A 13,434-nucleotide genomic window follows, 5' to 3' on the forward strand; every position below is an offset into this window, starting at 1 on the left:
TTTGAGGTTTTAAAACACATCAACTAGGGAGAGGTTTTCACACTTTTATAAGGAATGGGATCTCACAATCTACCTTTTTGGAGGTATGTTTAGTGTCTGATCTCCAACCGTCCTCATTAGCATAGCATATTGTTTATTAGCATACTGTTTAGTGTCTGGATCTCACAATCCACTTTTGGAGGCCCAGTTTCCTCGTTGGATACCATTTGTTAGAACAGTCTAAGTCCATTGCATACTGTCTAGTTCTGATACCATTTGTAACCGTCTAAGCCCATAATTAGCAAATATTGTCCGCTTTGGCCCGCTGTGTATCGTATCGCCGTAGGGAAAAGTTTTCGCACCCTAATAAGAAATGTTTCGTTTCGATTGGATCCCGCATATTATGAAGGGTAGAGAAAATGGCGTTGCCCTTGAGGGTGAGTGATGGTGCATGGAAGATAAGCAAGGGGAAAGGGACCAGGGGCAAGTGGGTGGTAGCAGGCAGTGCGCTATGTGTATCCATTATCGAGGGTCATTTTCATTAAGGCTATCCAACCAAGCAAGGTGGTTTGAAGATTCACCATAAGCCGCTTGAGTTTAAATTTTGGGCTGACCTGAGTCCCTTTGTCCTTAATACCCTAATCTTTATCTTGTGGGGTCCCCCTTGATATTACACTCAATAATTCATACCTATCTACATTCATCCATAAACAAAATAATTTAATTGGTAAATGAAAGTGATATTTCTATTTTTTTTTTTTTTTTTTTTTCNATTAAATAAACAATACACTTTTTTAAATTAAAAAAAATTTAGGGTATGATTTGATAACTGCTTTTGCTGTATATTGTGTGTAAACAACAGTAAATATTACCATTTATGAAAAGCATTTAAATTCTTTTGAAAATAAACTTTCCAATCAAATCACTCTTCCTCATCGAGCCATATTTGCTATATTGAAAATTATATCTTGATAGTATAGCGTTCGAGTTATATGTAACAACTCAAGCCCACCTCTACTAATATCTAGATGTGGGATCTCACAATCCACCTCCCTTGAGGCCCAATTTCCTTACTAGCATATCACTCGGTGTCTGAGTTTGATATCATTTGTAACAATTCAGACCCACATTAGCCTCATGATTTTAAAACACGGTGTACATTCTTCATGAGAAGTGATACATCTTAAATTTAAAGTTAAAACTTGATTTTTTTTTTCCCTCCAAAAGAGTTCGAAAGGAGGTAGGAAATATTCAAAAGATTTAGGGTTTTTGGTATGGTAAGTAAGGAGTTTGCGTGTTTGTTGTAAAGTGCGCTGGATTCAGGGCGTGGCGAGGCAAGCATGTAACCTCAACTTTGGCGTTTTCGTGGGGCTTGCTTGCCTTTTAAGTCGTATTAATAAATATTGCTTACTTAATAACAAACGGTCTTTCTTTTTTTCCTCTAATTGCATCAATAACGAGAGAGATCATGAGGTGGATAACGGTGTACTTTTAATAATATTTATGAGTCCTCCCCTCTCTCTCTTCACATGGTTCAAGAACTTATTAGTTTCGATTCGACAAGAGTCGAATACCTAGACGAAGACTTAATTTTCTCTGTGGGACTTTAAAAAGTAAAATCCAAATTAAAGCGAGAAGTTCATTAGCTATACGTAACGTTCCAAAATTACTTCTAAAGTTTAAAAAGTTCACGTTACCCTTGAATTCTAAACATTTTTTGGAAAGAATTTTTTTTTTTTTTTTTTTTTTTTTTTTTTTTTNTAGGCCAAATTTTATTTATAACCAAAATAATTATTTATGAAAAATAAATAAAATAAAATAAAGCCTCATCTTCCATGTCTTCAAAAAAATGTGGAGTATATTTTGTATATAAGAGAGAGAAAAAATATTTGATAATAATATCACTTTTCACAATCTCTTTTGATAAACACAATTTTTGAAGTGAGTCAAGTCAATTCAAAATCAGCAAACTTTACGATTGTGTAACACTCATTATGACACTCAGTAAGTCAAGTCAATTCACTATGACACTGAGCGAGTCAAGCCAATTCAAAATCATGCAACCTATGGTAGGGTGACATGCTCAATCCTCTGACCTAGTTTTGAGAAAAAAGTTCTAAAACACCGGAGCAAAGAAATTTTCAAAAGAGAGTTTGATAGCAATGTTATAGACTATAAGCAAAAAGACAACACAACGACTTACTTAGCAACTTCAAGTGAGAAGAATTGACGACAATGAGTAAAGAAGAGACGACGAAGAGCTCATAAATGAATTTTGCACTAACTTTCCTTCCTTCTTCCCTCTATCTTACATTTCTGTAAATAAAAGTTTGTATGATACAAATCAAAATTGTGGTGGAGATGTAAAGACCACATCTAATTCCTTACACATTTCTCAATTAGAAAGTGCTCTCTCTTTTCAGGCCAACCTCCCAGAGCTGCCTTTATGAATTCTCTCATTTCAATGAATTAGTTATTGAATCTCCTAACTCAAAAACCACCGCCGTGTCACCGTCGTGCTTGTCCAAGGCGTGTTTTGCCCGGCGATTGTGCCCACCCCTCAACGACCAAGATCAATCCAGATGCTGTTCCATCCAATCAACAACATGAGAGCCATGATATTACCAAAATCAAGTCCAGCCCCGGCTGCAAGAATAGAGCCAGGAACACGGTGGAAGAAGAGCAGAACCGTGCTCTCTCGTGTTCGAGGGAGTTGGGTGTGACGAGGCTGTCGGTGAATCACACACTCCGACACGATTCAAGGTTGGGGTCTACCCCAGTCAGATAGAGTCCAGTTCATGAGATCATCAGTACGGAATAACGTAAGGAAGAGCATAAACGTCAACCGAGTCTATCTGCATTGCCTCGGCCCATACCTGCGACGTTTCCTCAGCCGCCTCTGAAGCTTCTAACTTGGGTTTGCTGCTGCTAAATAACCAATCTTGGTTATCAGAATCAGACAATTCCTCCATTTTGGGCACTGAATATACCTGGCTCAAGAGCTTCGAATCTGGATGGGGAGATCTTTTAGGTGTTGCAGTAGGTTGAGGATGATCGTCTTGGCCGCCCTGGCTGCCCGACTTGTGTTTCGAAGACGCAGGTGGGTGGTGAGCGTCAATAACGCCATTAATCTTCCGTTCTTTACCGACCAAAATAACGTCATTTCCCAAAGCCTGTCTCTCTGAAGGAGGCGGCGACGGGGGAATCGAGCACGGTTCCAGTATCCTACCATTTTCTTTCAATGGATGAGAAGCGGGTCTCGACAACTTACTCGGTCTGTTGTCGATTTCTGAAAGAAAATTAAGAAAACCATTTTGAGAGCTACAAAAGTTACCATTATAAACTAGAACCAAGTTCAAATTAACTCACTCACCATGCAACACTCCATTAGGCTCAAAATCTTTCCGTTTCTTAATCATGTTTTCCTCAACTGCAGCACCTATGTTGCTGTCAGCAAGCTGTGATGTATTCGTATTCGTAGAAAGTCTACCTAATACGTTATCCTTACTGATCTCTTTCGTTTTATCTACCATGGCGTTCTTCTCTTCCGCCTTCTTCGCTTTCTTTTCTTTTTTCTTCTCTTTATCGTCCCGTCGTCCTTTCTTCTCTTTATCTTTATCCTTGTGTTTGCTCCCTCGTTTTTCTTCACCTTCTTTCGGTCCGATTTTATCGTTTGCTTCTTTCTTTCTCTCGGCACTTTTATCCAATTGTTTAACCATTCCTGCAACTCCAGATTCAACAGTTGCAGTTGCGGTCGTGGTGGAACTCGGGATCGTGGAATTGCCACTAAACCTTTCCTCGTGTCTAATTCCTTGACCATTGTAGTTTCTTTCATCAATTTTCTTGTTCTTGTTGTGTTCCATGCCTTCAAACATGGTCTCGGAATTCCTAGCCATCTGTGTGGCCATTCTGTCGTCCTTTTTCGGTTGTGCAACTGCAAATTTCCCAACCTTTGCAGCTCCACCGTCCTCGATTCTCCTCCCCACCTCCTGTACCGTTTTTGAATTCTTCGTCTCCTTAGGAAAAAAGGCATTCTGACTAATCTTATTTCCAATGCACGAATCGAGTTGCGCAGTATGCTTCTCATCTTCGACACTGTTATGTTTGACTCGAACAACCACCTCCCCATTTTGATTCCCAGTTTTCCCCGAAGGTCGACTCTCCTTCTCCTTATCCCTATCCTTCTTCTTGTCCCTGTCTTTGTCTTTCTTTTTTTCTTTCTTTTCACGGCGTTTCTCATCACTTTTATCCTTATCTCTTTTTTCTTTACCCTCCCTCTTCTCCTTTTCTTTCTTCTCCTTTTCTTTCTTCTCCTTTTCTTTCTTCTCCTTTTCTTTCTTCTCCTTTTCTTTCTTCTCCTTTTCTTTCTTCTCCTTTTCTTTCTTCTCCTTTTCTTTCTTCTCCTTTTCTTTCTTCTCCTTTTCTTTCTTCTCCTTTTCTTTCTTCTCCTTTTCTTTCTTCTCCTTTTCTTTCTTCTCCTTTTCTTTCTTCTCCTTTTCTTTCTTCTCCTTTTCTTTCTTCTCCTTTTCTTTCTTCTCCTTTTCTTTCTTCTCCTTTTCTTTCTTCTCCTTTTCTTTCTTCTCCTTTTCTTTCTTCTCCTTTTCTTTCTTCTCCTTTTCTTTCTTCTCCTTTTCTTTCTTCTCCTTTTCTTTCTTCTCCTTTTCTTTCTTCTCCTTTTCTTTCTTCTCCTTTTCTTTCTTCTCCTTTTCTTTCTTCTCCTTTTCTTTCTTCTCCTTTTCTTTCTTCTCCTTTTCTTTCTTCTCCTTTTTATGCTTTTTCTCTTTGCTCTTCTCCTGCCAATCAGAAAGATAAGTATTTAGAGCAATATCATTCAAAATAAGGGGAAAAACCACGTCTTTTCACAATTTCTAAATGCTAATTTGCTGGTAGCCTACGAAGTCACGAAACTCGGCTACCATTGTTATAAATTGGAATCGAAACAACAAGAAACGTTCAAAAAGAACAGAAAAAAGTTCAGATTATGAGGAAATCGTTAAACGTCAACACACAACATCATCAGAGTAGTGATAAACTATGGAACGAGAGCGAACTCGACATTGTGCTATACTCAAGCACCTCTTACAATTTCACAAAACATCAAGCACCTGTGCTGCTTCCAACAAATCCTTCGAATCTCACGAGGGCCTAAAATTTTATTCAATACCGACTCCGGTTCAAGCATTCAAATTAAACCAGGAATGGAGCACATTGTAATGAATGTTTCAGATTGTCGCTTATAATGCAAGAAGCGTAAAACATAAACATCGAAACTTGTGAAGAAAAGAACCAAATAATGTAAAGCTCTTTATTTCGACTATTTAAGCAGTTTAGTTACAGTGGAACCGTGTACGAAAAAGATCCCCAAACATAACCCTTCCCTAATTATCAAAGATTATGTACAAAAGTCGCTCTTCTTTCACAGCGTTCTTGTTCTGGATACAACATGGGTTTGACCATTGAACAAAAATTTTCAGGTAAGACCAACAAACCGTCGAGTTGAAAACTAGGGGGCGAAGTTTTTCGTTTTCTGCATCTCTAACAAAGACTGTACCATTAAGGAAAATGAAAACTTCTTTGAACCTTGTCAACTCCTTAAGTTGGCACTTGTAAGGGATCAATGAAAACTGTCAACCCCTTCAGGATCCTGTTCCTCTGAATACTACAAGAAAGAGGAGCTGGAATTGCTATCAACAAGGCATTAAAGCACAAAAGCCTAGTCTGAAGGTGGTCTCCCTAAATCTTAAGTTTCTAAAAGTGTTTGAAGGAGATCTCATAAACCAACCACAAAATCCAGTAAAACTTGTGCATTTCTCAAAAATGTGTATTCTAAAAGGAGCAAATCAAATTTATAGGGGTTAGACACCCATGTATGCTCGATATTTTCTATGTACCCTAGAGAGTCTTGAATGATATCGGAATGAACCTAAGTTGCTATTTTACACTTCCTTAGTCAACCTGAAATGCCTATGGAGCCCAAATGTAGGTTCTATGACTAAGTATCAAGTAGGGACGATAGGGGAGTAATCTCTAATCATGAACTTTCCTAGAGCGGTTAGGGTCTACTTCATACACAGAGTTTAGTGGTCATCCATAGAGGGTCCCAGAAGTCATATTGGGTATACTATTGAGGAGTACCTGGTAGATTGATATGCATACGGTACAACTGGTCGGAGCAGTTACAGGAATTACTGGATAAAGGCTTCATTAGACTAAGTGTATCACCTTGGAGAGCCCCAATATTGTTCGTTAAGGACGGAACTCTATGGTTGTGTATTGACTATAGAGAATTGAATAAGGTGACAATTAAGAACAAGTATCCACTGCCTCACATAGATGATTTATTTGACCGGATGCAAGGTGCCTCAGTATTCTCCAAGATCAACCTGAGGTCGGGTTATCATAAGTTGAGGATCAGAGATAGACAGCATTCAAAAGCAGATATGACCGTTATGAGTTCACTATCATGTCATGATCTCTCCACCCACAATCCCAATCAAGCCTGTGTATCTCCATAAAATATGAGAGATAAGAAAGCAAAACAATATAGAATCTGTACTCGCATCAGTTAGTAAAATATATACTCTGCGGTCAGTTCATCCAATTTAACTCGGTGTTTAAAGAGGAAATACGAGAAGATAACATGCTGTGAAACTTTGCAGTTAACAATAGAAAATAACAGAATTCATACAAGAGCATAGCTTATTCCCACTAAAATCCATGATTGTGAAATACCATTTTGTAGAGTGATTAATTAGTTATACTTTGTTCTAAGCAATACAATGACACCAAAAACAGTCAACAAATTAAGAATCCGACGCTACAAATATGAGGTTGCAACGAGAAAGATTTGAAAGAGGGAAAAAATCAAACAAACGAAACGGGAAAGAGACTCAAACAAAAGAAGCAATCAAAGTGAAGACAACCACACAGATCTAACAAACAACTCTGTCCTCCCACATTCATCTAACTGTTATAAATCAAAACAAGAAGAATATTTCACGACAACTTCCACATAAGTAGTGATCTAGATCCTCTCGGTGTTCTTCGTCACAAACCCGTCCGTTTCAAAAAACACGCAAACCAATCACAATTCCAATAATCAAAGAGATTTCTCTGATGCACTAATCATAGCAAGAATGTAGGTGTCACATGTCCTCAACATCAACAGAGGCCTAACATGAGTTTGACGCCTCAAGATGAGATTTCCAATTTATATAGAATCACAAACAAGACTCCAACGCGTATGAATCAGCCAAATTTAAGCTTTGTTTGAGAAGGCAGAAAATTACAAACCACTGGCAGCAACCTCCTACTTTACCCGAAAAAAATACCAGTTTTAATGGTTGGTAAAAATATAGAAACCAAGCCATTATCCTCATCTCATCATCTCAATAGCTTCTCCAAGAGCAAGGCCCAACTTTATCTCACTAATCTTCCATGCTCTGCCCAAGCTTTCATCTTTTACTTCTCCTTTCGTGTTCGTATCTCACACAAGATCTCAAAATTCATCTCCCAGTTATTCATCCCTCTCTCTTCACACAACAAGCCAGCTAGCTCAATTCAAAGAGTCAGATTTTCAATTAAGGAGAGGTAGATAATATTCTATATTCCAGACCATATTCTTTATATACGCTTCAATTGTAATTTCCAATAGTGAGAGCCTTAGGATTCTCATTTGAAACTAGTGTTTTGGTTATACGGGTTTTTTTTCCATGTTAGCTTCACATGAGAGCCTTTAAGGTTCGCATTTGAATGTGCATGTCGAAAATGGTCTTCTCACAAGTAACCAACCAAACAAGCCTACTCGAACTTTACCCTCACAATGTAGTTAATAAAATGGAAGTCCTCAAGACAAGATGGGAAATTTAAGCTAAAGATCTAGAAGAGAGAATATGACGTGGAAATCCCCAAAGAATTCTAAAGATCAACAAATCAAGACTATTAGAAACCCAATAAAATTAGGCTGATGAGAAATCGAATCCAAAGATTTGATATCATCAGGATTCCTTCAGAGGAAACGGATTAATTCTTGTGTCCATGCTTATGCTGAAAGCGATTGAAAGAAAACACTCCCATTTGAACAGCTCCCCAACAAAATAGTTCAGAAAAACTATCGAGAAATTTTTCGGTCACTGATACAATGTGATGTCCCACATTGGTTGGGGAGGAGAACAAACCACCCTTTATAAGGGTGTGGAAACCTTCCCCTAGGAGACGCGTTTTAAAGCCTTAAGGGGAAGCCCGAAAAGGAAAGTCCAAAGATGACAATATCTACTGGCGGTGGATCTGGGTCGTTACATATAATGAGCCATCCAATGCAACGATACAATGCTTGAAATGACAGATTACAAATAACATGTATAAATATATGTCAAAGTAGAAGAGCATTATTTTCACAAATATCTTTCAGAAAAAAATCAGAAACATTCCCCAAACGAAGAAAAGGCTATATCAAAAAGAGGACCAAAAACAACATGACATTTTCATATACATGGTCTACTTGCTCAACAGTATTGGCATACAATTTCATCATTGTAATACAAAACAAAGTGAGAAGCACATATTGCCATCTACAGCTACCATTTATCTGAAGAAACACATGCATGTGGCAGAAATACTTTTCAGATTTTCAAGACACACAAGGGATTTTCGAGCTAGTTGGCTTGTTGTGTTAAGTGTAAAGTGTGAAGAGACAAGGATATAAAAATTGGCAGGGCTACCCGTAAATCATCTAATTAGCTACGATCTAGCATACGATCCACTAACATCCATTGCTTTTAGTCCAACTAACATGTGAATTGTTCATTTTACTTGGGACACTTGGAATGGCCATACAGAATAATATTCAATTTTTAAGAAACGGCACCGAATCTAACAACTTATAACACCATTTATGCTTGAAGAAAATAGAAGGGCCAATTGTGAAATAATGCCTAATGAACTAGCAGGATGCTCCATGTAGAATCAAAAGGTCCCACTAAATAATTCTCCTCCATCAAATATCTCACTAGTAATATATGTATGTGAAGACAAGGTAAGCAATAAACCTTTTTTAGTAGGTCCGCATCCTCAGCCCTAGACTTCTTTTCATATCCCGGTGGCGGAAATGGAAAGCAGCGCGACATTACGCAGAGTACTTAGACAATAAACACGAGCTTTTTCCACAGGCGAAAACGCTAAAACTATTTTCCAGAAGCACTGTTCTGAAAAGAGAACGAACAAGAAACTAAGCTGCTGTCCATGCACCATGTCCTTGCATTCATTGCCAGCTTCAATACTCCTCCATGTGCTTCTTAGTCAGTCCCACAGATGCAATTCCCAAACCGCAGAGAACTCTTCCGACTTATAAACAAAAGTACAGGAACAATAAGCACAGGCCAACAGAGATATTTCCAAAATTCTCAACAAAAAAGTGTATATATTATGAGCCAACTCCGGCACTGAACTAAACGAATTCTAACCCGATTCCCGAATATCAGAGAAAACCTAAATCAATCGAAACGCAGACAAAAAGAAGTCCTTGGAAACAATTTTAGCACAAATTAGCTCTCCCGATCAATTCGTGGAAAATGTCGATGATTCAACGCAATGGTCTCTTGATTTTGGTCTTGGGCAGATTATAATCTCCTGTTTAAACCAATAGAATTCCCAAATTAGAGATGAAACACCAGAAACAGTATCGCAAATCCCTTGTAATCCAAGAAATTGATTGGATTGAGACTGATCACTGACAAAAACAAGTCTATAATGTGCAATCCTCTTCCATGATCAAACCAGCAAAGTTCACTTCATTCTAGTGGTGCGTTACAGTTTTAGAATCGCAGCCGTGGCAAAGAACAGTCTAAAACCAGAATCCTACGAACGATCGGAGCTCCAGCCCATTCTAGAGAAAGCCCGATGCCCCAGTCACAATCATACTTTCAATCCATAGAGTCGATATCAAACCCTAATTAGTGCAAAACCGATAAATTGGAGAGCCACCCAGTTACGATCCGTCAAAACCCTAGAAAATCCACCGAATACATGAGCACATAGCCAGTACCAAAACCCTAAATTTCCATTACTCAAAAACAAAAAACCTGGGAATCCGAAGAAATCTTTTCGAATGCAAAAAGAAACGGATAGATAGAATCAAAACCCTGAAAAAGAATACCTATGCAATTATAGGGAATCGATTAAAAGGGCAAACGCAGCTCGATTCAGGCGGATAAGGATGAAATTCCAAGGGGGAAAATGAAGTGGGAGGATGAAAGAAAGTGATTGGGCGATTGGGTAGCGAGATTACCTTGTCCGCTACAGAGTAGGCAATGTAGAAGGACAAGATCTCTCTCGTATCTCGCTCAAACAGAGATTAACAAGAAACAGAAGGCATAATGAATGGAAAAGATGGAAAGGAGGAAGAAAAGCAACAAAACTAGTCCAAATTTGGGGGGGAAAAGCTCTTTGCAGCTCTAGATTCTGTCTTCTTTCGCTTCTGTTCTTGTGTGAGAAGAGATTTGAGTGTATTTAGTGTGTAAAATTGAGGTTTTCTTCTCTGGTTCTACTGTGTTTCCTTCTTTGTTTCTCTTTGGGCGTATCTCTGTCTCTGATTCCCCCAACTATTCTCAAGAAAAAATAGAGAAAACGATTTGAGAATACCTCAAACTCCCCCCTTCCTACTGATTACATCCTTTTTATTTCTATTTCTCTCTCCCTTTCTCTCTCTTCTTTTTTCTTTTCATTTTTTATATTTTTTCGGTGATTGGAGGCCACGCGCAAGTGAGAGAGTGGTAAATCTCTTCCAAAATTAATTAAAATATTTTTCTATTTTAATCAAATAAATACATCCTTTAGATTTAAATTTAAATTGTTAATCTTTTTGTAAATATTTTTCATAAAATTTTTATTCATACAATTTTTTAAATTTTTAAAAATATTCTGGACGAAGAAGTAATATGATGATTTTAAAATTTTTATTATTTTTTTCATATTACTTCCAAAAAAATTTGGATATTCTTCTTATCTTTTCAAAATTTAAATAACTTTCTATAAAAAAAAATAATATTTAAATTTTTAAAATTTTAATAGTATTTTTTTTATATCAAAAAAAAATTATTAATTTAGCCTTGTTTTATTTAATATAATTTCTATTTTTATTGAGATCGATAAACATTCCTGTGCATACTTCAATAAATAAATACATTACTTATTATTTAAAGTAGTCCTATAATTTTAAAAAATTTAAGAATATTAAGGTTTTAATTACGTTCCTAACATTTTCGATTTTTTTTTATTTTCTTAACATTTTAAACCTTCTTAATAGATAGCCTCACCTTCGTGAAATTATAGTTAATGGAACATTTGTACCGTGTATTGATATGTTTAATTAGTTCGTAATAATTTTATACCTAAAATAGAAAAATTATGAACTTAATAGACATAATAATTAAAGTTTATTTAAAGGAGTTCAAACCTTCCCATATTAGGGTCATATTTTAAAAATAGCTAAAATTATGGAAGCTTTTGTAATTTTAAACCATTTTTATAAATTTTAAATTATAGCCCACTATTTTCTAAAATTATTTTAAAGCCCCAATTTTGGATTTTATTACCAAACAAACTAATTTGACCTAATAAGCTTTCCAAAATCATCATAAATTAACATATATATATATATATATATATATATATATATATATATATATATATATTTTAATAACTTCCAAATATGTAGTTTATGAAACTCAAAATAATTTAAGTCCTTATCCACTTAAAATTGGTTTAGTTTGGCAGTTGCACGTTTGATCGATTCAAGTTTTACATGAACCAATCCGAGAATACTCGAGCCAATAGATAATGTCTATATTAATATTGTCAATAAATATAAAACACGTGTCGGTAGTCTAGACGAAAATGAAACTTCACCATTAAATTATGAGAGAGTGTTAGATTCGCACTCATTGAACCGTTAATTGATTGATTAAGAACAGTTTAGTTTACTTTTATGTTTAGGAGGAAACTTTTAATTTAATTTAAGCATTTTTTATTATAAATTTCAGTAATTACTTTGAATTTTTAATTATAAATTTTGTATCCTAAGAATTTTTTTTTTTTTTTTTTTTTTTTAAAAAATAGGAACTATTTGAAAACAGTTCAAAAAACGGACCATTCAACAACCTGAGTCAGACTCAGAGCCACCACTTCCTAGACCCCACGTGGCTTGGTTCCCCTGACGCGGCTTTTCTCCAACGGTGCTACTCATCCACGTGGCGTCATCCAAGTTCATCAAAAGCACAAAACCCCTATCTAATTGACACGTGTCGTCTTGTCATTTCTTTTTTCTTTTTTTGTCAGAAATATTCCTAATTATGTTATTTTTTTAACAAATAAAATTAAATCTTTTTAACCCTTTAATATATTATTTTTTTTGTATCGTATAAGATAATAAAACTTTCAATTTCTCGTAGAAAACAATACATAAAAGATTAAATTAATAAATTTTTAAAACACGTGTTACTAATTAAATAAAATATTCAAATATGACGGATTAAGGCATAGTATTAATTAAGATAATTAATCGTTTTGAGTAGGTCATCGAGACAAATTAATTATTTCAAATAGTTCGCCCGATCTAGTTTGACCATATTTTTTAGTTTGATATATGAGAGTTTAATTAATAATTTTTTATTTATTCACGTTTACCATATCTTTTTTTCTAATTTAGCTCGTGTTTTGTTGCTGAAAAAACACGAAAATAACTAAATTTCATAGATCTGTATGTGTAAGTGTCTGTATATATATTGATATTTTTTCACGAGAATGTTAGGTTTAGAAATTCGAATTTCTTCGAAAAAATCGAAGTGTCGAATGGTCTTATCCACTTTGAGGCCCATCCACCCTCGTCGATCTTTTATCTTTGAATTACGAGTCGAATACTTCCTTCACACGAACCATGATTTCTCGAAGTTAGGGCTCTATTCACCTTTGGATACGAACATTATTTCGTTCTCAGTAAAACCCTACCTTAGAGATTGAACGTCAACTTGTCTTATTACAGCTCAATCTAAGACCATCATTGGTAATGATTCAACTACGGTGCGACAAATTCGCATAGATTGCACCATTGGTAACGATGTAAGTACGTGCGTGTATATATATATATAGAAATAAATAAAATAAATTCCAAATTTATAATGGGCCGAATTGGGGCTTTTGGTGTTCTGCCAAGCATCCCGTAGTGGGCCTCAATCTTAGTAATTGGGCCTGTAAATGGGCTAATCCATAGAGTAAAATCAATGTCAGGCCCAAACATGTCCGTTACAGGCCCAACTCAGTGACTCATCTCAAACATGCAAATATATATATATATATATATATATATATATATATATATATATATATATNGATATAATTCTTGAAATTTATGAATTTGTTGGATTTAAAATTTAAAAAAAAAAAAAAAAAAAAAAAAAAAAA

General features: G+C 35.8%; 1 protein-coding gene across 1 annotated transcript; it reads right to left on the reverse strand.

Moving 5' to 3' along the window:
* Positions 1 to 2,238: 2,238 nt before the first annotated feature.
* LOC111806969 (DNA ligase 1-like) lies at positions 2,239 to 10,661 on the reverse strand. Its single transcript, XM_023692524.1, has 4 exons — positions 9,027 to 10,661; positions 4,605 to 4,772; positions 3,353 to 4,250; positions 2,239 to 3,268 (listed from the first exon to the last, which is right to left on the reverse strand). Exons 1-4 carry the CDS (start codon positions 9,102 to 9,104, stop codon positions 2,787 to 2,789), a joined length of 1,626 nt encoding a protein of 541 aa, XP_023548292.1. The 5' UTR covers positions 9,105 to 10,661; the 3' UTR covers positions 2,239 to 2,786.
* Positions 10,662 to 13,434: the final 2,773 nt, after the last annotated feature.

Source organism: Cucurbita pepo, chromosome LG12 (assembly GCF_002806865.2).
Source record: "Cucurbita pepo subsp. pepo cultivar mu-cu-16 chromosome LG12, ASM280686v2, whole genome shotgun sequence".
Classification (NCBI taxonomy): domain Eukaryota; kingdom Viridiplantae; phylum Streptophyta; class Magnoliopsida; order Cucurbitales; family Cucurbitaceae; genus Cucurbita; species Cucurbita pepo.